The sequence below is a fragment of the Xenopus laevis genome, chromosome 3S (genome assembly GCF_017654675.1).
Source record: "Xenopus laevis strain J_2021 chromosome 3S, Xenopus_laevis_v10.1, whole genome shotgun sequence".
NCBI lineage: Eukaryota > Metazoa > Chordata > Amphibia > Anura > Pipidae > Xenopus > Xenopus laevis.
The window spans coordinates 37,861,369-37,889,257 of NC_054376.1; the positions used below are offsets into that span (position 1 = coordinate 37,861,369).

Here is a 27,889-nt window from a genome sequence, read left to right on the forward strand (position 1 = left end):
CAGGCAGAAAAGAATAAAAGTCCACAAAATAGGCCAAGGATTAAAAAAATACAGAGAGTCAAAGCACAGGGGGACAAGGGCAAGACAGGAATTGACTTACAGAATGTCGATTCGTACGATTTTCAGATCGTATGTGGAGTGTCCTGACATCAGTCGTGCCATGCCAATCGGTCGTTCAGTGGATCAGACAGGTTAAAAAATTTCTGTCGGCTGCCGATAATATCTCTGCATGTATTGCCGATCTAACGATCTTCAGTGGGAGACTTTCACCAGCTTTTGTCGGACATAACTTTCGTACGATTGCTGTAGGGGCAGAACATCAGTTGATCTGTTACTACTTTATTTGATCTGAAAGGTAAGTGGCAGATCAGGAGATAGGGAAATCCGATAAGTCTGATCGTTCGAGGATTCGATCGATCGGATCTTTGCTTCTATGGCCAGCTTAACAGTCACTGATATTAAGATAACCAGACAGATTACAATCACAGTGCATCCCATGGCTCAACCTAGAGGATTTGTGGCCAAAGTTGGAAACAGGAACTGGAGAGCTGCCAAGGTCAGGAGCAGGCCCAGTACACAGCATGTCCCCGGTTCTAAATTAGGGAGTTCCTGTCATTATTCCCCCTTCAACAATTGCCCTCCAGGCAATATAAGAATGAGGGAATGTTTTTAACAATATGCCCAAATTCAAATATCAAAGCAGGTGATTAAAATGGAGTCTATGGAAGATGGGTTTCCTCTAATTCGGATTCTTGATAAGCGGTTCCCAATAACAGATCCCATACCTGTACTATGTCATTTTGACTTTTCTCAGTACAATATTAAGGAAACCCTCTGAGGCTACTCTAAACCAGCCCTTTTTCTATTTACATATTCTGGGCTAAAAAGGACACTAGAATGCTGAGCCTAATGGCCTCCTTGACATCAGGGTTGACGTAAAAAAATCCCAGGGCCCCGTATGACAAATTTTTCTGGGCCCTGCCCACCCCAGACCTTGCCCAATCCACTGGTGGCCAGGGTTCACCGTACAAGCTAAAAAATTATATTGGTGGCCATGTATCAAAAAACATTGGTGGCCAGGGCCCCCTAGAAGCTGAAAAAAATTGATGCCAGGGTCCCTGGAAAGTTAAAAAATTGGTGCCAGGGCCCCCTACAAGTTAAAAAAAATGAATGGTGCCCGTGCCACCTACAAGTTAAAAAAAAAGCATTGGTGTTTAGTGAAACTTACCCTTAATTTCCTTTCCGTCATGGGCTTCTTCATTCTTTTTGGTTGCGGGTTTCTTTATACTTTTCCAACGCGGTTTCTTTGTTCTTTTCTGTCACAGCTTCTTCGTTCTTTTCCGTCGTGGCTTCTTAGTTCTTTTCAGTTGCCGTGGCTTTGTTCTTCTCTGCTAGGCCTGGGACAATAGTCACCCCTTTGCACCCCTGTTGGCAGCCCTGCTTGACATCCCCTAGTCCAGCTGCCAGAACACTTTTGACTCCCTTTAGCAGTGCTGCCTAACTTTCAGCATCGCTAAAAGCAGGGGGAATAGAAGTTCAGGCCCCTAGACCAAAGAAAAAAATGTGTAATGATATGAGTACAGATACAACATGCAACAACTTTGAGTCACAGCAAATCAATGAATCTGTGGAATGTTACACACACACTAATATATACACACATATAATATGTAGTTACTTAGATACTTGTATACTTAATACCAAACTTTTACTTTACCATACAGCGGCACATTGCTTGCTTTTCAAAAAGGCTGAGAGAATCTGTATTCTTTCTTTGACTTTGTAGGCATTTAGTTCAGATAAAAGGAATTTGGTTTGATTGAAGATAATGCCTTAGCCGTAGGTAACACAATCTGTGATGCTGGTTTCCCGATACCATTAAAATGAATGCTATACATTCATTTCATTTCATAATAAGATACACACCCCCCTCTGCTGGACACATACAGTAGTGCCAAATCAAGTTGTGGTATAATTTCATTTAAATAAGTTTTATTGTAACTGTTAGCTTGTTTTTGTCAGGTGGTTACACATCTGCTTGAGATAAATAAAGCTTTTTGTTTTTTTCTATACCTCTGGTACAATAGTACTAATTTCACTTGACTTAATATTCAGCTCTAGAGACATTTCTTAAAGGGCATGTAAAGTCAAAGAAATAAAATCCAATTTTTACTTTATTCAATTGAAAAAAAACCTATCTCCAATATACTTTAATTAAAAAATGTGTATGCAGTGAAATTCTTCCTTCATTTACTGCTGTGGAATGTGGATAGGAATTGTCAGATGGTCCCTACTGAGCAGGGAAACAATCATACTTATGAACAGTAGGGGGAGCCCCCGCCTTACTTACCAGCCATGCAGAACTCAAGCAGCTTTGTTTATGACGATCCCTAAGCAGCCCAGACCACACTGAGCATGTGCACAGTCTTAGTCTTGCAAAGATGTTTAACAAAGTTACAAGATGGTGACACCCTGTAGCCAACTTTGAAAGCATAAATCATTTGTTTGATTAGGCTTGTGGTGCAGTAAGTTCATGTTTATGTTTAGTATACAAATTACAGCATTTCTAGCTTTATTCTATTTTAGACTTTACATGCCCTTTAAAGCATTATTAGTAATACATTTTGAATGGCAAGCAGGACAACAACAATTAATGAGATTAAGATTAACAGGTATGACTTAGAAAAGTTTAAAGACAGGAAAGCTATGGCAGAGATTCAAATAGTGAATTACTTTATATAATATATATTATAAAATACAAACCATTTGCATGAGAGAGAGCAGAATTAAACAAAGCCTGGAAGTCCAAGGGCAGATGTAGCCTTTTCAAAGCAATTTTTATCTGGCTCAAGCCTGACCAGTGGCTCCAGAAACTTCTTTTTAGACACCTTAATATAACAGAACTTAATACAAGCATAATGTGCAATAGAAGCAGATACAGAGTTGTTGGATGAACTAAGATTTTCTCAGCAAAAAAAGAGAAAAATTGCCAGCGCACAGTTTACCTTTAAAAATTATTATTACAAAAAATTAGGTGTTAGTACCATACTTTGGCCAAAATATGTAAACTCACGTGCCATGTCAAGGCCCCTCATTGTATGTGAGTCCTACACTACCCGTTAGCATTCTAAGTATGTAGTGCATTTAACATCATGTCCCTCAGCAAACAGTGCGATTGAGTAGTAATACCAACAGTGCAATTAACTCAAAAGCTTTAGTGAGACAGCAGGGAGCTTTTAAATTAGAAGCAAACCCTAAAGTTAAAAAACCCTACCCACCTACCCTACATAGACCCCCTCCCTCCTCCCCCCAGCCTAGCTGATACCCCGGGCAAATGTCCCTAATGACCCATCCGTGCAGATTCTGTCCAGCGGAGTTCACAGGCGCCATCTTCTTCTCTTCAGTAATCTTCAGAATGAGGCCGGCGTATCTGTGCATGCTCAGTTGGAGCAATTTCCTGTTTCGCGACAATTGCACATTCTCCGAAACTCACGAAAAATGCTGAAGCGCCAGTCTCATTCCGAAGATTACCGAAGCAGCTGAAGATGGCGCCCGTGAACTCTGCTGGACATAATCTGCATAGAGGGGTAAGTAAAGACTTAGGGGCATTTGTTCGGGGTAGCAGCTAGGCTGTGGGGGGAGGAGGGAGGGGATCTAAGTAGGGTAGGGGGGTAGGGTTTTTTAAATTTAGGGTTTGCTTCTCCTTTAAGTCCCAGCCCATTAACATATAACTATAAATCATTCCCTGAATTAAAGGCTGAATGGCAGCTATCGGCAATATTTGGCTACAATTTGTACACGAAACACAGGAAGAAATCGCCAACGCTCGGTCTTATCCATGTTGTGGTGTTTACCAGCAGCTATGTGCCAGCGCTCAGTCTAACCCTCTTTCTGGAGTTGACCTGCTGCTATAAACGATAAAAAGGCAATATTTGTATACAAAGAAAGAGAAAAATTGGCAGCACACAGTTTGCCTTTAAAAATAATTATTATTAAACGATTTTCTATTTTTCTGTCTATCATTTCATTTCTATACACACATACTCTGAATAACATGCAATACTAAAAGGAGATTGAAAGTCACAACCACTGGGGGGTGCCAAACATTACTCCTCTTAGCAGAAAATTGCAATCTTCCTCTTCTTCTTTCTTTAAAATCTCCGAGCCGACATATGCACACTCAAGTGAAAAAATCTTTTTTGTTTCGGCTTTACGCTCTACTGTGCATGCACCACCACGCGAAGAAGGAAGAAGCAGGAAAAGGGTCACTCTGTGATGCTTGCTAAGAAGAACCCCAGGCCTGGGCAGTTTTCTGCTGATAGGAGCACCGGCCCGGGGTATCAGGTAAGTGAAATCTGTTAATTTTCCTGCACTCGCGGAACTGTTACCCCACTCATACAAATTTTTTCTAAATAGTGGGGGTTCGTTTTTTGTGCACATTTCTCAATAAATTCAAGCTGTCATGTACTTTTATTAAATATTTGTAGTGATCCTGTTTATAATGAATTGAGTTTCAATTCTTTATAGTGAAATTAATAAGATTAGTATTATTGTAGCGGGCAATGCAAATCTTTTTAATATTTATGACTTGGTACTTGGATCTGCTATTCTGTTTTTTTTATTAATTAGTTATTGCTATCCTATCCCCAAAGGAGAGTGGTGGTCTTAAAATACAAGTTACATTTTTCTCCTTTTAATTTATATTAAGAATAATTTACAACAGGCTTTTCACAACAGCGAGACATGGCTATTAACAGCTATATATCTTTATGTTGAGCACTGAATAGTTGTTGGAAAAATATACCCAAGGAACTTCTTATCTCCAAACTGCAGAACAGTTTCAGTAACATCCGTATTCAACTGTCTATGGCAAAAAGGAATCTGGGCTTCTTTCCCTGAAGTCTTGTAATGTTGATTAATCTGAAGAATATTGTTATTTGCTACACAACATTTATCTGGGACATCTCTGGTACTAAAGTACCCAATATGTCAGTGCTCTGCATAAACCTTCTGTATTTCTCTGCCAGCCTGTTGTTTCAACTCTTTATAACAAGTCACTATATGTCCAAGTCATTCACTCCTCCACTGGCCACTGACCAGTAGAGGCCAAAGTAGTTTGTGGGCATACAGTAGGGATGCATTGAATCCAGAATTTGGTCGGGATTCTGCCTTTTTCAGTAGGACTCAGATTCACCCGAATCCATGTTCCTGGTTGAACTGAATCTCAGTCCATAACATCATATGACTTTTCTTCACAAACACAAGAAACTAGAAAAATGCACAGGTTATCCTAGGCCCATCTAGCCTTTTTCTAAAATTATTGTTTGTATTTTATTAATTTTTATTTGCACTCCGCCTGCTGGTAGAAGAAGGCAGGAAAGGCTCCTAGCCTGACCCTGTGTAGAGAGCTTTTTAACTTTTTCTGGCCATAATCTGCATTTGCAAAATAGGATTCAGATTCGATGCAGTATTTGTACAAATATTTCACAAAGAATTCAGGATTCAGCCAAATATATATATATATGTATGGGATCAATTATCTGGGAAACCGTTATCCAGAAAGCTCCAAATTATGGAAAGGCAATAGACTCCATTTTATCCACTTTTTCTCTGTAATAATAAAACAGTAGCTTGTACTTGATTCAAACTAAGATATAATTAATCCTTATTGGAGGCAAAGCCAGCCTATTGGCTTTATTTAATGTTTAAATTATTTTCTAGTAGACTTGAGGTATGAAGATCCGAATTATGGAAAGATCTGTTATTCAGAAAACCCCAGGTCCCGAGCATTCTTCTGGATAAAAGGTCCCATATCTGTATATGTATATATAGGAACACCATTATGCTACAGTATACACACTTGAACTGTGGTTGTAATAGAAGGCATTACAGTAACACAGCAGCAAACTAACTACAGGTATGGGACTTGTTATCCAAAAAGCTCCGGACCTGGGATTTTCCGGATAATGGATCTTTCCATTATTTGGATCTTCATACCTTAAGTCTACTAGAAAATCATATAAACATTAAATCAACAAAATAGGCTGGTTTTGCTTCCAATAAGGATTAATTATATCTTAGTTTGGATCAAGTTCAAACTACTGTTTTATTATTACAGATAAAAAGGAAATAATTCTAAAACATTTTGGATTATTTGATTATTATGGAGTCTATGGGAGATGGCCTTTTCGTATAACGGATCCCTTACCTGTATAGTCCTGCTTGTGACTGACAGGAGCCCCCCCCCTTAAGTATCTCAGGTAGTGCATTTTTGTCAAACATGTTTTCAACACAGGATATTTATCTCTAAAATGCATCGAATGGATAGAAGAATAGCCAAAATGGCAAAGACTCAGCCAATGATCAGCTCCAGGAAGATCAAAGAAGGTGTAAAGTTACCTGTTGATACTGTTACAATTATAAGACACCTATGTGAAGCCAAGCTATCGGCAAGAAGCCCCTGCAAAGTCCCATTGTTAAAAAAAAAAGACTTGCTGAAGAGTTTACAATTTGCTAAAGAACACATTGATTCGCCCAAAGAGAAATGGTGCAACATTTTGCGGATGGATGAAAGCAAGATTGTTTTTTTTGGGTCTAGGGGCCACAGACAGATGTCAGACAACCCCAAACACTAAATTCAAACCAACGTACATTGTGAAGATGTGAAACATGGTGGCACAAGCATCATGATATGGGGATGTTTCTCATACGATGGTGTTGGACCTATTTATCTCATACCAGGGATCATGGATCAGTTTCAATACATCAAAATACTTGAAGGGGTTATGTTGCCTTATGTGAAGAGGAAATGTCCTTGAAATGGGGGTTTTCAACATGACAATGACCCCAAAAACACCAGTAAATGAGCAACATCTTGGTTCCAAACCAACAAGATTGACTTGATGGAGTGTTCAGCCCAATCCCTGGAACTTAATCCAAAGAAAACTAGTGGGGTGACATAAAAAATGCTGTTTCTGAGGCAAAAGCAAGAAATGCAGAAGAATTGTGGAATGTAATAGGTGCCAGAAGTTGGTGGACTCCATGTAACACAGATGTGCAGCAGTTCTCAGAAACACTGATTATACAACTAAATATTAGTTCAGTGATTCAAAGGAAAGCAAAATCTTGAAACATTTTTCAGTTTATACAGTGAATGTGAGATTATAAAGAAGAATGCAGACACTGCTATTTTTTGGAACAGCCTAATGTTCCCATTTCTTCACTGTAAAAGAATAACACAAATTTGATAAATTTTTCTTCATGTTTTGATTTGGAATAGAATGTACAGTTTTCCCCCAATGCATTTGCATGTATAGAAATAAAAGCTATTATGAGATTTTGAGCTTTATTCACTTTATTAAAAACACTGCTATCCTGAACACAACTGTATATGCTAGTCTTGGCATTTGTATCCAACAAGCAAAGATGGTAGTAGTTCCAGGTGTGAACAAGCCCGACCCTATTAGCAATGATATGCCTTTAACTATAATGAGCAGTGAACAAAATGTTAGTGTTCTGCCCCAGCAGTTAAAGGTTTATTATGTTATAATTTATATGTTTAATGCTTACAGTACATGCTTACTCATTATTACGTTGCCACCTAGTGACCAAAGCTATACGGTAGGCTCTGTATTTCCTTGTTTCCAAAACTCCCCCTATTCCCTTTCCTCATGTGTAATTTCAGTTCCTCCCATCATCCTTTTTTGTTCCTGCTTTCCATGAGAGAGGAGCTACTCTGAGGTTAGGTTATTTTTGACCAATGGTCGAACTGGGGGGCCCGGGGCCCACCGGGGCTACTGCCCCAGGGCCCTCCTCTGGCCCCAACCCTGTTGCGCCGTTTTGCACCTCGTCTATGCGCATATGTTTGTATGCATGCGAGCGGCGCAGTTATTGTGTGCATGCACGTGCAGAGTCAAATTCTTTTTTTGCCGCGACCTCCGGCAAAGGGGGACAAGGCATTAAGGGGCAGATGTGGGTACGGACCTGGGCTGGTGGGGCCCACAAGAGCCGGGTACAAATAAAGCTACAAATAAAGCAGTGTTGTGGATTCCAAGTGTCTGGTGAGTTTAGCTATCTGGCAAAGATTGCCCTTAGTGGTTGTTACAGCTCCTCCAGGGAGGTCACACAGGGAAATCAGCCAATATCACAGAGATTGGAGTCAGAATAGTTAGAAAATTAATGTATGTAGAATTTTAATCTATTTATCAGTATTTTGTTTCTCTTGTATCAGTGGTACTTTTCTTGTTAAGCCATCCTAACTTTTCTACACCAGCTGCCTCTGCAACTTCCGATGTCTCTGTGCTGGTTTTAAAGCACTTCCTTAGCTAAGGAATAGAGGATAGAGGAATCTTAAGACAAAGAAGAATTCTGCCATTTCTGTCGAATGAAGACGCAACGTGCATCGTTCGCATTGTTCGCATCCTGCAGTCGTGACGGATGCAATCAGTTTGTAGATGCAACATTTGTATTACTTACAATAGATTCAGCGCATCCGACGTGACGCCTGTGTTTCCTCTCATCATGTCTGATCAGAAGGACACGCACTGTGTAGTTCCAGCCTTAAACTGCTGGGCCTTTGTGCCAAATAAATTGATTGCTGCAGCTCAGGGAAAAAAAAGCAAGAGATAGTCCTAAATATCCAAGAAATAAAGTTTGTTGCATCTTGAGTTGGATTTTTAGACCTTCAAAGTCTTTTCCACATTTTCTATCTAATAAGAAAGCTGGGCAGGTGGGGGTGGAATGTTAGATGTCAGTCCAGAATGGTTGGACCACCCCCACTCTTTTCTGCTCGGAAAACACAGCTAACTGTCAGTACTTGGCCAAGTAAAGCAGATTCCAATTCATCATAATTTCCTGTTTCAGTAACGATACAGAATATTTAATTGATTATATTTATAAAATTTCTTACTTCAGTATGAAGAAGCTTATATAAAATTTTCATTTTTACAATCGTTCCCCTTTAATATTCATCTGTTCAAAGGTTCTGATGCTCCCCGTCTCCTGCCAAATGTTTTGCATTTTCTTTACCCAAAATATCACTTACTTTTCCTATTGATGTATTTATAGATACTGACCTGGAACTTTAACAGAGTCTGGAATTTCCACAAAGTTAAGAAGTTTAATGGGTGAGCCAATCCAGACAGCCTGAAGGGGCATCTATTAAAGAGAACAAGAAGGAATCACAACTGGATTATTGTGTCTTTGAGGTGGATGCAAGAAAGGCTCATTTATTTAAGAAAAGCATGGTTCCAACCTCTGTTTTTTACCATAATACATCTGATTCCCATGGCTTTCAACTTGCACAATCCTTATATGCTATACAAAAGCTGTTAGAAGGAGCATCTGTGGGCTCAAGGCATAGCAAGGGAGTCCAGTGTTATATACTGGACTCCCTTGCCATACCATCACCATTAATAACTGACTTCTAGGTTGCCTTACTGAAAATCCAACAGCTTGTTTAAAACGTATAATCTGCTCTGGCGTTTGCTCTTCCCATTTAACACAGCCCATAGAAGCTGTAATCTTGGGGGCTGCAAACATAAATACAGCGATAACAATGTCTGGACTTATACCATACAGAGTGCTCAGTATGATATACAGAGTATATACTGATAGGCAGTATAATACTAATAAGATGGGGATAAGCTTACTATGAGGAATATAGAACATCAGGTGTTTTGAAAACTATGGATTGTTGGGAAAAGCTCCAGGATTCTAACAGCAGCACAAAATAAGACAGCCTGTGCATTTGAGGTAATAAGAATAATGATTCTAGGATGATTCAGAGTGCTACTAGTAGCAAAAACCAACATCTTATGTACCATAGGCCTACGGTATAACAAGGGAAATGGTGTATGACCAGATATATTTACAAGCTCTAAAGAACAATACATATGCAGAGAATAACAGTAACAAAAAAATATTCCTTATGGAAACGCGTACCAAATGTTTCTCCTCCTTTTGCCTGTTTTGTACTGTGTTCAAGGCACTGGTGTAAATTGTTCAATACAGAAATGAGTGAAAGTGATAAATACAGCAAATTAGCACTAGGCACAATGAACAGGGGACTGCTCTACAGTAAGCAGGAACTCTCCAGTGCCTACAATAATCCATTTGTTCTTTCTGGATATAAATATTTCATAATGGGGGGGTTAGCATGTTTGATGCTACAATGAGCAGTGAAATAACAGCATGCTAAAAAGGAAAACTATACCCCCAAAATGAACACTTAAGCAACGGATAGTTCATATCATATTAAGTGGCATATTAAAGAATCTTACCAAACTAGAATATATATTTAAGTAAATATTGCCCTTTTACATCTCTTGCCTTGAACCACCATTTCGTGATGGTCTGTGTGCTGCCTCAGAGATCACCTGACCAGAAATACTACAACACTAACTGTAACAGGAAGAAGTGTGGAAGCAAAAGACAGAACTCTGTCTGTTAATTGGCTCATGTGACCTAACATGTATAGTTTGTTGGTATGTTTGTGTGCACAGTGAATCCTACGATCCCAGGGGGCGGCCCTTATTTTTTAAAATGGCAATTTTCTATTTATGATTACCCAATGGCACATACTACTAGAAAAGTATATTATTATGAAAATGGTTTGTTTACATGAAGCAGGATTTTACATACGAGCTATTTTATGCAATATATTTTTATAGAGACCTACATTGTTTGGGGAGTATAGTTTTCCTTTAACAACCATGGACAGTATATGGAAAAATGTGATTTAGTAAAATGTATCTTTTGAGCACCAAAAAACTGTCTGGTTAACAGAAAACCCAATCACAGGGTAGTCAGCTTGCCCATTATGCATTGTCTTCCCCAACACCCAAGTATATACATTATTATTCACACCTTTGAGTAAGAGGTCATTAAGCTTTTACCATTTCAGCCTCATTTTTAGAAAGCTTCCAGATCCTTAGAAGTGCACCTTGGGGGAACAGGGTACATCTTCCGCATCACAATAGGGTCAACATCAAACCTTGGGGAATAAAAAGAAAAGATTCAGTTATTAATAACTCTGAATTCATTCAGAAGCAGCAATACAGAAAAAGCAAATGAGCAGAATATCATAATATTAAAAGAAGACAATTGTGGCAACCTGCCATAAATGACTGTGTGTGGCATAAGGGAATGTGCGAGACAGATCGAAAAAAAGACAGATGGGAACCGAGGCTTGAAAAATATTTGGCCTCCTTTTGAGAAACGTCTTGCTTTACCTTTTTTGTCTAATCTGCATGATAGTGACACCCGTCTTCTCATCTCCATTTAGAACAGTTTGGATCACATTGTCCAATCTGGGGCCATACATGGAAAGGGATCCCGTGCGGAAACACGCAGTGCGCCTTCTTCAGATGCAACGCGATGAGAGAAAGTGGATGCGATGAGACAGATGCACTGAATATAATGTAAGTAATAGGAATGTCGGACCTACAAGCTGCGTGCATCCGACATGACTGTCGGATGTGAATGCCGCACTTTGCATCTTCATCCGACAGTCGTGTCACCAATCCGTCGCGTTGCATCTGCTTCCTCTCATCGCGTCGGACACCGTGTGTTTCATCGCTTAGGCAGATGTGTCGACAACGTGACCACCTCCAAAGTTCCAATTACTGATTCATGAGTGGTTTGGCTAAGTAAAGACAAAAAGAATCATATTTAAAGGTGGTGGTTCACATTTAGATTAACTTTTATTATGTATCCAAGCAACTTTTCAATTGGCCTTAATTTTTTCTTTTTTTTTTAGTTTTTTTATTTATTTGCCTTCTTCTTCTGACTATTTCCAGCTTTCAAATGAGGGTCACTGACCCCATCTAAAGAACAAAGGCTCTCTAAGGTTACAAAGTTATTGCTATTACTTCGTTGCTAGGATAATCTGGACCAATTGCAAACAGAATATCAAGGTCTACACTATACTTAAAGGTAATTTCAAGGTGAACAACCTTTTTAAGGGAAAAAACACAAATACAAATCAAACAACTTTAGTTTTTTTGATACTCCTTTATTTAGCAACCTCTAACATCACCTTCATTGTTGGAAGTATATTACAGACCAGCGTCGGACTGACCCACCGGGAAACCGGGAAAAAAACCCGGTGGGCCCCGGGTCTTGTGGGCCCCACTGGCCCAGATCCTTTTCTTAATGCCAGCGTGTAAAAAAAAAAATTTGTGCATGCGCAAAAACGAGGCTACGCGCGTGCACACAGACCCAGCACCGCGCGCATACTCAAAAATGTGGTGCGCCAGAGCAGCAGGGGGGCTGGAGTAGCCCCAGTGGGCCCCAAGCCCTCCAGTCCAACCCTGTTACAGACATATTGTTGCATAAGAAATATGAGCTTTTTATGATTACTTCCACACAATGCTTTTCATCAAAATTAAGGGCTTTCATATACACCATAAATTGTGAAGATAAAAAGATCTTACATACAGTATAAAATGCTGACAATAAATGTTTTAATACAAAACAGGACAATGATGCTAACAAGGACCTCTCAGAACACTGACACCTTGCCAATAAATGAAGGTCTCATAATAGAAAAATCACGTTATAAAACTCAGTGCCAGGAAACCATGGGTGGATCTGCCTTTATAAAGCCATTCTAATAAAATAACTCAGGTTGCATATACAGTAGCTCTCCTGTGCCACTGGATTAGTGTTATGCCATTTACACTTGAAAGTCCAACCTTTAGTATAAGGGCCATCTTTAGCTCAGATATAGCTCATTCTTTCTAAATAACTGGCTCTCACAGAAATCCTGTTTCTCTGCATACAGAATGCATGACAGTTAGAGCTGGAGACAGATGGTGAAAGGGGGATAGTAAAGAGTAACTTGATTATTTCAGAAATGGTACAGAATGTTTTAACCGATTATAGATTTTATAGATCTATATATTTTAGATTTATAGATAATAGAAAATGTCATATTTCTAAGAAAAAAAGCATGAAATAATTTTAGAGGAAGGAATTAGAGGAAACATTGTAAACCGTGATAGTGATCAAGCAGTCAGAAAAATGGTGGAATATTTCATTGTCTTTACTAAGTAATAATCTTAATAAGTACAATAGCCATTCATTGACACATAACCATATGCTACTATCCTGCTGTATTCATTGAAGGATTTGCACTCTTGCAACAGCCCATGAGCACCCCTTATAAACAGTTCCTCCTAATCACCTGTAAGTGTGTTGACATCACAGAAATGTCTCAAATAATATATATATGACATCATCACATTTGCATAAAGTCCGGCACAGTACCGGTACCGGGATGGGTAATTACAAAGTATTACAGCCTTGCGACAATTTCTTGCTTGATCACTGAACCATTTCATCCCAATTAAGTACAACAGAACTGTCAACTACTATGGAATAATGGACTGGGAATGAAAACTGGGTTACAAACCCAAACAGGTAGAACATTAGAGAAGTGGGTGGACAGCTATACTGCGTCATTGAGTTGAAAACCACATTTGGTATGCTGCTGTAAGTCACAGGTGCCCTAATGTGTTACACTTTTTACACTCTTTTGGCAGAACACTAGAACAGTCCCTAATTGGGTTATATTAGAGCATGGAATGGTGTAGTCTTGGGCCTGAGCAGATATACGTTACATAAATGTCCCATATCGAAATGCTGGCAGGTATAGTCTAAGGCTTTTTTTAGTGATTCCACCATGTTACCAATGGTGTAGCCAGTGGGTCACGTTGCAAATTGTTTCCTTATATACTTCTCCCAAACATTTGTGACTTTACTTTATGTGAGTATCTTTATTCCGCTTCTCTAACCAACTACAGTATGGATGTCTACCCCTGCTTGCAGTATTGTGCATTGAATACTTCACATTATACTTTAATATAATTTTTTTGTTTTGGATGTTGGAAAGGAAAGAAGAAAAAATACCTTGGAGGCAATTGCATAATTATATGTTACTGGGCCCCACAGCAAAATTATTTTAGGACTCCCAAAACTTACAAAATGATACCTATATATTTTATATTGAAGTTGATCATGAATACGTTCCCCCTGGCCCTCAAGCCCACTTGCAGGGTCTGCTTCTTCTATTGTTACACCCCTTTTAAAAAGGATGAGAACAAAGCCAATAGGTATTTTAAACGGGGTTAGTTAACGCAATTTAATTATAATAGATCATCTGTTCATTTGTGGGTTTCCCTGCCGAGCAGTTTGATACCACACCAATGCTTTTTCTGTCACCTACTTGGAATCTTGACTACTTGGCCCCCTACAATTCATCACATCTCTATGTATTCTTCTTGCTCTGTATGTACAAATTGCTGTCAGACTTTATATAGGTGTGCATCTACAAGGAAAAACGAATGTAAAAACAGGAAAGTAGTCTGCATGAAACTCTAGTACGAATGCAGTGCTATCACTAAGAGTGAAACAGAGATTGTATCAGGGCTTTGCTTTCTCTGTTATTGGGATAGGCTGGTTACAGTGTAACCAGCCAGTTAGGGTCAAAGGCACTAGAGAAATCAAAAAAGTAATTTGCACAGCCAGATAAGCAGGGTGAGATGCCAAGGGCACAGGGCATTCCCTCCTAGTTGAAATATCAAACACGTGTAACATATTGCCACTGTGCCAATGACTCTTCACCTGTTAGGACCTGATACAGCATTGTAAGGTAAATATTTCTGCTCATGCTTATGCGTCTTTTCATAATGGGAATAGATACTCCTGTAATCTTATTACCTGTCCGGGCTGCTTCATGGTGTGGGGTAGGAACCAGGAGGGCAGGGGTCTGTAGGGTTAGATTGTATTTATGCTGTATGCTTAGAGGAGGTTATTGGTACCAAGAGCACCAGTAACATTCACACGAATCATTGGGTAATGTACAATATACAATACGAAAATGAGCTTATACAAGAATTCTGTTTATTTACTTGTCTTGTTCAAACATAGCACTTGTACCCATACCTATACATGATATGCTTAATGCAAATGGAAACAATAGTAAGAACAGACACAGTGCTGATTTACAGTCCTAAAAGTATTGAAATATGTATTTGAACTTGGTCGAAATTAAGAAACCAGATGCATTTCCAAGTAAAAAAACAGACCATCACTGAAAATATGGTCAGATGGCAACTAAGTTGTGTACAGTTATTTTATGTCAAGTCGTGGTTTGACCTGCATTGATCATTCATGTGACTGAAATGCAGAAAAGTAACTTTTTTGTTAGCAACAGAGATTGTACATTTTACCATTTATCGTTCAGACGGTTAATACTGATGTTATTAATGAATATTCGCTAACAGGGAAGTCCATAACCACCACCATTCGCACCCCTAGTTACATTTATTTTACCATCAGATAGACCAATACCGTTCAGATTTTACCATATAGGGAGATCACCCTTTATACCCCTTTTGGGGATGGATTATTATAGAATATCATCTTTAAAAAGGAACTAGGGCAGCATGGGGGCCACATAAAGCTCCTCATAGCCACATTTGACCCAAGAGCTTACAGGGGGTCAATCCATGAAGCAAGCAATGCACTGAATTCTGTATATTAAAGGGCAAGTCAACCCCAAAATAAAAATTTGCCTAATAAAAGAAAACAGAATTCTAAGCAACTTTCCGATATATATTCATTACAAATTTTAGTGATTTTAAAGTTATTCGTAAAAACAATTGCTATTGAGCATTGGGTTAACTCCTGGTTGTTACTTTTTAAACAATGTTGCAAAACTCTTGATTCCCCAGCAAAGACGGGTCTGTTAATCAACTGGCTTGTCTTACATTGTATTAACAATCTTATACATCAGGACAGAGAATAGAAAGGGACAGACAAACACTGTTTTCAATAGTGATAAAAATAACTTAAAAACCATAGAAAATTTGTTATTAGTGTATATTGCAAAGTTGCTTAGAATAATATTTTATTTTATTAGGCAAAATGTTATTGTGGGGTTGACTTGTCCTTTAAAAGGGGTGCTAGCATTCCAGTCCTGCAGAATCTGTATAGCTCATACTAGGAAAGATTGTTTCGGTCAGTGCGATTGGTTGTTTAGGTTTTATTGGACGTGTTATCCATGTAACAAGTTGCTGAAGCTTTCAGACTGCAGATATAGGCACATATGCTGACTAATTACCATGCTAAAGTCTGAGTGGTTTCTATAAATTGTTGGATTGTAGCTTGGCAACACGATTGCTCCAAATTAAATGGGAATAATCACCCAATGCGTTACTATTATTAGGAACATTTTTAGAGAAAGGCAGAGAGGAGTTTTGCCCTGTTTTCAAGAACATATAGGCTCCTTGGGGTGAAATTCTGATAAAAATAAAGTTAGTTAATTTTAGCATATAGTGCTGGGAGTTTTAGTTAAATAAGAGCTGGAGGCTTGCAAAACTGACATCCTGGGGTGTATCAGGCATTAAAGCCAACTGAGGCAGCGTTCGCAATGCCGCTTCTCCCAACCCCCCTCCCATTTACCTTAATTTCCTTAAGTTTTGCTCTCTGCCCCAGAAAAGCTGAATTTCCAATTTAATTGTGGGAAATTCATCTCTTAAAGTTACCAGGAGCAGCTATTTGCCTCTCCTGGTAACTTCTGGGGAACTGCTCCTAAGAGATCCCTTAATTACATTAATTTCCCTTAGATGTGGCACCAGCCTTCCTACAATGCCATAGGCACCAATTTCTCTAACTCCAGCTATAGTTTCCTTTCTGAATGTACAGTAAGGGAGGATGAGGCTGTAGTTTATTGCATGTATGGGACATTGCCACCGTGCATATTTGCATTTATATAAAGATGTCACCATAGACTGCGACAGACAAATTTAATTTGGATCATTATACATGGCAACTGATTTTAGAAATTAAACATAGATTTTCTCAGACCCATCTCCGTGTTAGAAATGAGTGGTGAGTGTGTCCTCTGAGTCATTCCACAGAACCAGAATAGGATGAGTATCCAGTTAGAGCTCTGTCCTCATACAAATAAAAATGCACTGCTGTTCTCTGTCATTGGCTGGCATCCTACAGTACAAGTGCTATGTGGCGCCAACACTCCTAAACAGCCTGGGAAGCAGCAATCAGTACCATCAGTAAGTGCAATGGTTGGCTGGTGCTGGCAAGTAAAACAAGGTCACTGTCATGTCTAACAGATATTAAGGCTTGGTAAACTAAGCAGGTACAGTACAAATTATTATGACATACATTCTTAGGGACAATATCACATGGGGCAGCTCTCTATGCTGTGCATAGCATAATAATTATTTCTATATCTGTCTGTGCCCTTCACTGATTAAACTAACTACATCTTCTCAATGACATCCTCCTGCCACTTCAAGCTGCTACCAGCTCTACCAGCTCAGGTATGTCATAGGTGTGAGCAATTAGCTGCTCTTGATTTATTTGCCATCAGCCAATAGCAAGGATCTTGTGAGTTTGAGGTTTCCTGGAACAGCTCGTTCCTCCCCTTAGCAGCTGGGTGTTGCTGTGTCACGCTGCACCTTAGTTCATGCCTTGCATCATATTCCCTTATATCCACAACGCAGATTTCCTTCTGCAATTTATTGGGATTGCAGTAATCTGTTTTATCTCTTTGTTACTATTATCTCTACATATATATATATATATATATATATATATATATATATATATATATATATATATATATATATATATAGCACTGCGTATCTTGACAGCGCTATATAAATAAATGATGATGATGATGATTATATATATATATATATATAGTCATAGCAAGAAGCCATAAAAGAAACTTCAGAAGTAATAGATAGATTAACTCTGCTAATGACTGTTTCATTTAGTAAAAGCAAGCTCATTTTCTGGGCTAAACCTCTGGATATAAGGGAAAGAAGATTAATAATTATGTAATATAAAAATATATATTTATTCACGAGTATTCCCATTGCGGTACTATGTTACTTTATTTACCTTATTTACCAGCACCTGGGCAAGTTGCTAAACAAATTGTAAATCAGCAGTCCCCAACTTTTTTTGGCCCAGGAAGCAAAGAAGAGGAGATTTTTTTTGCAAGGACTGGAGGTGGGGGGGGGTCGGAAAGGGGTCGATGAGGGGGTTGGACGGGTCGGCATCCAATTCTGGCATGCCGTAGTGATGGGCGAATTTATTCGCCAGGCGCGAATTTGCGACGAATTTGCGCTTTTCGCTGCCAGCGAATAAATTCGCGAAACGCCCGCTAAAATTCACGGCAAAAATTCGCCGGCGTCAAATTTTTTTTTCGAAAAAAACGGACGCCGGCGCCAAAAACGGACGCCGCCGCCAAAAACGAGACGCCGGTGCCGTTTTGCGAATTTTTCGCCGTTTTGCGAATTTCGCACGAAAAACTGCGCAAATTCGCCCATCACTAGCATGCCGTCGTCCATTTCATTTAATTGTTCGGCGGCCCATTTTCAGGACTGTCCGGCGGTTGGGGACCCCTGTTGTAAATTATATTCTTATAAACGGCTCTTAGTGATCTCATCAGTTATAAATGGAGCTTAGTGATGTCATTTTTGTCATATAACTCACTAAAACTTATATTATAATAATTAAAGTAAATTATGAGGATATTAGAAGTAACCTCAGAGTTCTATGACCTGTATAAAAGCATGAGGCCGAAGGTCATGGTCATGGAACTCCTCTGTGACTTGCAAAATCCTTATATTTGACAATAGGGGGTACTTTATAGAGCAGGGGCATTACTTCTTTGCTACAAGCCCCCCACAATCCCAGGCCCTTTTGACTTGAATGAGTATCAAAGCCTTCTCTTACTGCAGGATTTAGCTATGTTAAAGTAAGAGTAACACCAAAAAAGTAATTAAAATATAATGTACTGTTGCATTCACTACTAGAACTGTATGATTGCTTTAGGCTACTATAGCTTATATAAAAAGGCTGCTGTGTAGCCACGGGGGCAGCCATTCAGTTTATCACAGGTTATATTGTATATCACAGACAAGTCCTGTAGAATCCCATTATATTCTATAGAGCGTATCTGTTATGTACTATGTAAACCTGAGCCTTTTTTCCTTTTTCAGCTTTTAATGGCTGCCCCATGGCTACACAGCAGCTTGTTTCTATAAACTATAATAGTGTTTTTGAAGCAAACTTACTGTTCCTTTCAAACTTGATTAATCTGGGACCAAAGTCCACCTGTACAAACAGTGAGGTTGCCATTCTAGTTAATGACACAGATGATGAAAAGCATTTCTCTGCCAGAGGAAACACTGGAGGTGCCTTATACATAGAAATCAGAAGCTTCCCTAGTTGCTGATGAGCCGTAGCAGCTTGTTCTCAGTGTAAGAGTCATACTCAGCTATTAAATGTATAGTATTTCCTAAGGGGTCACATCAGATACTGCTGAACAGGGTGAAATTCTCTGTGTCCATTGACCTTGGGTGGGTTTACTTGGAAGCAGTGACAGAGGCAGGCAGGGAAATACACAGGGTATGTGGGCAAATTATTCTATGTGACCTGAGGGACATGCACCCAGCAAGAGTGAATGAACCCATGGGACCCTGAGCAGGGGAACAGAGTAGGTGAGTTACGCAAACCTGTCATATAAAGACAGCAGCACAGATCCCTCCCTTATCTTTTCTCTTAGGTATTTAGCTGAACTACAACCACTATCAGGCTTAACATACTGTTCCTTATGATGTTCCATATGAGGCCTCCCAGCAGCTGTTGAACTACACCTTTCAGAATCCCCCCTAGAGTCAAAAGCTAAAACATAATCCAGCAACAACTGGACGTCGATAGGTGGTATAACCCTAATATGTACCTGTAAACGATCATTTGTGATGATTTTTAGTGTATTCTAGATAACAGACCCTATGTAATACAATATCTGTGCATAAATTACCTTAGAATACAGTACAATTACAGTACAGAAGTTCTCTGTTTTATGAAGTTTGAGAGTACAACTTATTATTAGCAACATCATGGAAATGTTGCACTATAAGACACCTATCACACGACCCAGGGGCGTAACTACAGAGGAAGCAGACCCTGCAGCTGTAGGGGGCTCCAGGAGTTATAGGGGCCCCATGAGGGGCAATGTATATTGGTAAAACAGTATAACCTCTGGATACTTGGGGGGCCCTAAAATAAATTTGCTGTTGGGCTCAGTAACATCTAGTTACACTATAAACCTTAGCTATCCAGCTGACTAAGCATGCTGGGAGTTGCAGCTGTAGGGTCACATGGTTAACATCTCTGAACTACTGGAATGTGTCATAAATTATGATTGCTATAAAAAGGAGAGAGCAGGCCGTACCAGAGTGCAATAGCAAAAGATGCACTTTGGAGCCTTTGTAAAGATAGGTAAAGTGAAACCTAATAAGGCCTGTTTATAAGCAGCCATTATCTCAAGATGGATTAAAGAATCTGGATTAAAGAGTCTGTGCACACAACATCCCTGCGTTTTTATTTAGATCAATAAATGCCACAGTCACTGGTTGTGCTGGAGCATTTCTCAGAGCACAGAGTATCAGCCCAAGCAAGCAATATGGTAGCTCCTATCCATATGTGTATTGGCAAAAACAGACTATACCCGTAAACTTCTCTGGCAAGGGAAAGTAATGTAGCTTGGTTTTTATTAAAGGATAAATAAACCTTTAAAAACTGAATGTGAAATAGCTAGGGGGCTTTTCTAAGCAACTTTTGCAATATTTTTTTTTTACTTTCAAAGCTTTTTAAAGAGGATGCTCACTTTTAAATTAACTTTTATTATGACGCAGAGAGTGATACTCTGAAACAGTTTTCAATTCGTTTTCATTTTTTATTATTTGTGGTTCTTGAGATATATAGTATTCAACAGCTCTCCAGTTTTCAGTTTTGCCTAACTGGTTGTTAGGATCCAAATTACCCTAGCAACCATGCATTGATTTGAATAAGAGACTGAAATTTGAATGGGAGAGGCCTGAATAGACAGATGAGTAATAACAATAAATGTGTAACCTTAAAGAGCCTCTGATTTTTAGGTGTGGTCAGTGACCCCCATTTGAAAGCTTGTAAGAATCAGAATAAGGCAAATAATTCAAAAACGATATATAAGAAACAATGAAGACCAATAGAAAAGTTGTTGAGAATTTGCCGTTCTATAACAAACAAAAAGTTGTATTTGAATTACCTCTTTAAGCATTTATTAACTGCCAAAATAGACATACCTTCACAAGGAAATCAGAGAAGTGTTCTAACGTTGCTTGGCTCAGGAAGGGGATCAGAAAGAGCACCTGAGGCTTCATCTCTTTTCCGAGCAGAGCAGGCAGAGCATTTTTCCATTTTCCAGAGCAACATCTGAACACTTTTTTGTTTTGCTTCTGAATGAATAATGTCTGTCACTGTCTTTGACATGTACAGTAACAAGAACTGACCAACAGGTGCCACTTGTTACAAAATTCGTTCTACTGGCAGTTAATAAAAACTTAAATAGCTCTGAAACGAAAACAAGAAATAATGTAAATTGTTTAGAAAAGCACCCTGGGCCATTGTACATTCAGTTTTTAAAAGTTTACTTATGCTCTAGGGGATGTTTAACTTTTGTGAATCCTTTTCCATGCCTTTCATAAAAATGAGCAGGATGATAATAGAAAGTTTGCAAATTTTATAGTTTGTGCCAGTGCGCAGTGAATGTAATAACAGTTCTTACTGAAAAAGATGTTATGTTAGCTCCAAAAGTTTGTGACTCCTTCAAGCTCTTCTTAAAGTGATACTGACACTAAAAAATGAATTTTAGCATATGAATGTACATTAAATGTTACCTATAGGCCATGTTGATCATTTTTTTGCTGAGAGGTTTGTTTTTGTATATAATTGTTAGTTGAAGTTCCTAAGCCTGAATCTCTGACACTCTGACTTTGCCAACCTGACTGTCCCATCTCAGCCTGTTAGTTACAGTTTCTAATGCTAACGGACTCCTGCTGCACAAATATGGCAGCCCCCTCATACAGGAACATGGGGGATCAGACAGGTAATGTAAAAGCATCATGCAAATACTTTATGGCAAAGTTAGAAGTAGCTTGCAAAGCCAATATTATAATAGATGTAAAGGTGTCAGTATCTCTTTAAAAGTGAGCAATTCCCAATTAAAATTTGCAATGCGATAACAGTTTAAAGGGGAACGCCACAAAAACATAACTTAAGCTTTTTGAAAATTAAACATAATTTCAAGCAACTTTGAAATATACATAAATTAAAAAAAATGCAGATTTTTTATGATTTTTAATGGTTTCTGACAGTTCCCTAAACCTAGCCCCCTGCTCTTCTGCTGATTTCTACTTTGCTGAGCTGGCTGACTACTGTTACTTTGTATCAACAGTCATCTGTCCTTAGCCTGCATCCTTCTGTGGAGAAGTTGTTACATAGTAACATAGTAACATAGTAAGTAAGGTTGAAAAAAGACACATGTCCATCGAGTTCAACCTTTTTTTTTGTTTTTTTGTTTATTAACTACCTATCTGCCAGTTGATCCAGAGGAAGGCAAAAAACCCATCTGAAGCCTCTCCAATTTGCCTTAGAGGGGGAAAAATTCCTTCCTGACTCCAAAATGGCAATCGGACTAGTCCCTGGATCAACTTGGACTATGAGCTATTTCCCATAACCCTGTATTCCCTCACTTGCTAAAAAGCCATCCAACCCCTTCTTAAAGCTATCTAATATATCAGCCTGTACAACTGATTCAGGGAGAGAATTCCACATCTTCACAGCTCTCACTGTAAAAAACCCCTTCCGAATATTTAGGCGGAACCTCTTTTCTTCTAATCGGAATGGGTGACCTCGTGTCAGCTGGAAAGACCTACTGGTAAATAAAGCATTAGAGAGATTGTTATATGATCCCCTTATATATTTATACATAGTCATCATATCACCCCTTAAGCGCCTCTTCTCCAGCATGAACATCCCCAATTTGGCCAGTCTTTCCTCATAGCTAAGATTTTCCATACCTTTTACCAGCTTAGTTGCCCTTCTCTGTACCCTCTCTAATACAATAATGTCCTGTTTGAGTGCTGGAGACCAAAACTGTACGGCATATTCTAGATGGGGCCTTACAAGTGCTCTATACAGTGGAAGAATGACCCCCTCCTCCCGTGACTCTATGCCCCTTTTTATACAGCTCAAGACCTTATTTGCCCTTGATGCTGCTGACTGGCATTGCTTGCTACAGCCAAGTTTATCATCTACAAGGACTCCAAGGTCCTTTTCCATAATGGATTTGCCTAGTGCAGTCCCATTAAGGGTATAAGTGGCTTGGATATTTTTACATCCCAGGTGCAGGACTTTACATTTATCAACATTGAATCTCATTTGCCACTTAGCTGCCCAGATTGCCAGTTTGTCAAGATCCTGTTGCAAGGATGCCACATCCTGGATGGAATTAATTGGGCTGGATAATTTTGTGTCATCTGCAAACACTGATACAATTACAATTAACATCAGTGTTTAGTCCCTCCTTCCCTGCCAGGATTTCAAATGATGCCGCTGTTAAACAGCTGGATTTCAGCATAGAAACGGTATTTATTCATACTTTTTGACAAAACAGGTAACTGTGATGGGTATTTTAGGGGTTTCTGTTGTTATGTGGGCCTTTTTATTAAATTTTGGTTTGGAAGCCAGAGTTCCCCTTTAAGGAAGAGTATTGCAAAATGAAATGCAAATTGTTATTCTTCTTTGTGCAAATTATTTTGTGCTTTGCGACCTTTATTACATTCCCCCATATGTGTCAAAATGAAAGCAATTGTGTTTGCTTATAAATCTGGTGCAAGTTGCGGTTAACAGTTTCAGAGGGGGCAATGTGTCCCTTCTTGGCACAGTTTTAAAACCGCATTTGTCTGGTGCAAGTTTGCTGCATCTATTGACCTGCTGTGAACCCTGGAATTACCCCCATATTTAGAATTGTGGTAGCTGCAGGCAGGGCTGTATTTATGTATAGGCAACCAATGTCATGTGCATAAGGGCGGCCCTCTGGTGCCTATATAATTGAAAATAAATTTCAAAATAGTTACATAGTTATATCGGTTCAACCCTCAAAATAAAACACAGCGTCCATAAATACACACACTCGCACTGACCCCTCCATACACTCACATTAAATATATATATCTATATTAATTGTAGATTTTAGTATCACAATAGCATTGGACATTATGCTTGTCCAAGAAATCATACAAGCCACTGCAGGAGACTTACCACTTAAATCCAGCTGGGGGAGGGGCGGCGAGGGGAAGAGAGTCCATTGAGTGACATCCGTTAGTGACGTTTTTGAAGAAGTGACGTAACTGTAAGGTTCAGTGCTTAGAGTGGTGTCAGCCCTAAAGAGAGCCCAGTTGTGCATGAGCCATTAGAAGAGGTATGACATAAATAATGGTGCTTAGCACAACTATATGGAAGTGCAAGAAGTGTGTTTATCTGCAAGTCCCTAACCAATAGCATCAACAAGCACATCATTTCTGGACATTTTAGAATGACCTCGCTTGCTGTAAATTGCCTTTATAGTATTGCAGTAAATACAGTGCATATTCCATGTATAATACCTATTTAAAGAACCAATGGCATTCCATGTATAATACTTCTGCAGGAGATTTATTGATGTTGATTTTGAAAGACTGGCCCTCTCTAAGCACTTCATTAAAATCCACCTACTGTGTGCCCTTCTCTTTGTAGCTCGACCCAAGTGAAACGTTCCTTTCGTTGTTCATTTCTTCTGTTCCAATCTTTTGGTGATATTTCCAAATACCTGTGGTTTAATGCCCTGTTGTGTACTTTTGCACAGAACAACAAACACTGAGTGAGATATTCTGAACCATGGCTGACTCAAGCCAGCAAGATGATATTACAACCACTCCATCTGCAGCCCAAAAGAAGCTTCAGAGAGCGATCTGGTTCTTCCGCTCAGGAGACCGTAAGTAGCACCTATAATCTCGGGGAATGGTTTTGGGAACAAACTGAGTGTTATATGGTTTTGCCTGTTCTGTATATACCCTAAGGATTTAATGAGTATTCTTTCATTTATGTTTTATAGTCACTACCTGGAACTATGCTATTCTAGGCCTGGCGCTTGCTGGACTTGTCTTGGGAATGTTCCTTTTGATACGAAATATACTTGGGAACAGGTAGGTTCAGAACTGATGTATAAAATAGCACCTTGTCATATCCATATTTGAACACACACATATTCTTCTTCTCATCCTGTTGTTTTAGTTTGCAGCGTTAGACAGGTTACCCAGTGTTTCTCATTTGCTACACCACCTGTATTTTGCCCACTTAATCTCTGGCATTTGTAACTGCATGACAAAGAGATAGCAGTGGGAGGTGAGGATACAAAAATAACTCCTTGAATAGCTTCACCCAGCAGCTTTAGAATCCTTTACCAAGGAACAGCTGGGTAACTGTATTAGCCTTGTTCACTTAATTCAGTGAAAACTATTTTACTTATATGAATTATAATACATGATTACCAGTGTAATTGGAGAATGCAGTCCAATATTGAACTGAGACCAAAGGGGATCTTCTGCTGTGTATCTATACAGGGATTACAAACATTGTGTAACGTGCTGAAAAAATGTATTTGTATTCATTTTAAATAGATGGGACCAAAGGCAAAGTGCAAGATACTAGGGCAAAACTTTGGGGCCTGGTTATGATTTCTTGAGCTTTTGGCTCACCATGAGTTTTCGTACTCCCTTTGGCTACGAAAGCTTGGCAAAACATAAATATGTCCATTGTGATTTTGGATACAATGCATTTTGACCCTTCCCCTGCACTTTCTTTACAGGGAGTGTTGCCATGTGCAAACTCTATGGGCTATTACACACAAACGTTCTGGGCTGCGCTCCCCTGCATTCCGTTTTAATCACTTCGCCCACAGGGGAGCACAGCCCAGATGCAGGCAATGCTTCTCTATGGTACTGTCCTCATGATAACGCAAGTAAATGCTGAACACAAGTGGAACACAACACGCTGCATTCCACTTGTGGTCAGTGCTTACAAACATCTGTGTGAGTATGAGCTTGTTTAAATGAATAGAATGCTTTTGCTGCACTCCCCTGTGGTTGACAATATTAAAACTGACCACAGGAGAACACAGCCAAACCCACTCGTGTGCCCTTACATGGAGAGGAAATAATTGTGCCTGACTTTGAATGCTGAACTACTGGCATGTTAATACAGTATATCAACTCACCTGTATTTCCTGGGAGTCACTCTAATTTAAGTCCCCATCACCCAATCACCTACCGTCCTACAGTATGGATGCTGTGTTGTGATATTATGACCAGAGGTTTCAGAGTTCCCTTTTCAGCTGAGACTGAACTAGAATCACAGCACTGGGAGAAAGCAGAGAGGTCCACACATGCCAACAATTGTGTAAACATAAAAATTTAAAAAGTATAGAATATGTTATTAGTAACTTCCAGAAGTACAAAGTCCCAGACTTGCATCTAGTACTTCATTTAAGTTCTTATTTGGGATTTCTATTGCAGAAAGAGGAAGATGATTGAAATGCATAAGAAAAACGAGGGTTCTGCTTTGCCAGAGGAGGTTGATAACAAACAGGCAGAGGTCCACTTGGAAAAAGAAGACCCTTTGACTAAGAATAATCTGTTGCAGCAAGAGATGAAGTCTGGGGATATCACAATGCAGTGGAAGGACGGCAACATTGAATCCCTTTACACCATACTGCCAGAAGAGGACGTATAAGACCTCTGCATTATATTGTATTAAAGGACAGCATGTGCCCAGGCCTCCAGAAAAAAAATCCACATTGCAAACACATTTCCCATGGTCATAATATTTTACAGCATCCAACTCTCTTGCTGGATCTCCTTAAAATGGAAACTATGAACAGATAGAATTAGCGAATTACAGTGTATTACAAGCCTCTACCTCAGTGGTTGTAAAACTGTTCCAGTTCAAGCCACAAGGTCCAGCTTTCGCCAGGGATGTCTTTGATGGTCTAACCTTTAATCAGGCCCCTGGCTCATGAAAATAGGTACAGATGTAAGAAAGTATCATTGTTTCAGTTATAGTGCCTAGGACAGCAAATACACATTTACCCCAAATCTTACCCAATCTGGGCTTTCATGTGTATCTAGGAGAGCAAATAAAGAGCATGTCTACCAGTTCTCAGCCTAAATGGCCTTCCGACTGAGACCCCTGCCACTGTTCCAAGCTTTCTCCCCACCCCTAGTGGGTCCAGCCACACAGTTTGGATACCAAACCTACCTGTTACTATATTTGCTGTTAGGAATTCATGAATGCTATGTTGTTCAAGCAGAATAGAAAGGATACTATATGTGTGGGAGTATTAAAAAAAACTCAGATGACAGTACTTTGCTCCCTTGGATGGCTGGTTGCAAGCAAGCACAGGTAATGTAGGACAATGGGATGACAGTTTAGAGCAATGAAGTGTTTACCATGAAGTGTTAAATCAGGGAATGCCAGATATTATGCCTGTGAACTGCATTAAACCTTTAGTATTTTACATTTTGATTGTAGCAATATAATTGTAATTTAAATTACAGCCATGTTTTGAGTGAGGCAGTGAATTGTGTAAAATAGCTAAATGGAACTTACAATTATAATAATAATTTATTATAAATAATAATTTAGTTACTTATAATACTTTATACATTGCTTAATAGCGCTGTGTCATTTTCTGTTACATTAGAGATACGGTGTTCATAAAATTCTGTATTTTAAAGTATTATGGATTTGCTTTTCTCCCTTACCATACCTTCCAACTGTCCGTTTTACACGGGACAGTCCCGATTTTGACGGCTCAACCCGCAGTCCCGGATTGTTACTGAAATGTTCCGACTTTCTCTTCGATCTCCTGCACTGAACAGCCAGAGAAAGATACAACGTTTCTAAAATGTAATTGGCTTTTGGC

The 27,889-nt window shown here is 39.2% G+C and overlaps 1 protein-coding gene and 1 long non-coding RNA gene across 3 annotated transcripts; one reads left to right on the forward strand and one right to left on the reverse strand.

Moving 5' to 3' along the window:
- LOC121402141 lies at positions 1-11,319 on the reverse strand. Its single transcript, XR_005966605.1, has 5 exons — positions 11,232-11,319; positions 10,867-10,993; positions 9,075-9,156; positions 1,229-1,544; positions 1-303 (listed from the first exon to the last, which is right to left on the reverse strand). It is a non-coding gene; the product is annotated as an uncharacterized LOC121402141 (long non-coding RNA).
- On the forward strand, positions 4,093-27,734 carry LOC108712811 (organic solute transporter subunit beta). 2 transcript variants are annotated; one of them, XM_041588199.1, is made up of 4 exons: positions 4,093-4,344; positions 24,773-24,901; positions 25,022-25,112; positions 26,481-27,734. In XM_041588199.1, exons 2-4 carry the CDS (start codon positions 24,805-24,807, stop codon positions 26,695-26,697), a joined length of 405 nt encoding a protein of 134 aa, XP_041444133.1. In that variant the 5' UTR covers positions 4,093-4,344; positions 24,773-24,804; the 3' UTR covers positions 26,698-27,734. The 2 variants fall into 2 exon arrangements, with proteins under 2 accessions (XP_041444133.1, XP_018110746.1); XM_018255257.2 differs by lacking the exon at positions 4,093-4,344 and adding an exon at positions 14,558-14,653.
- Positions 27,735-27,889: the final 155 nt, after the last annotated feature.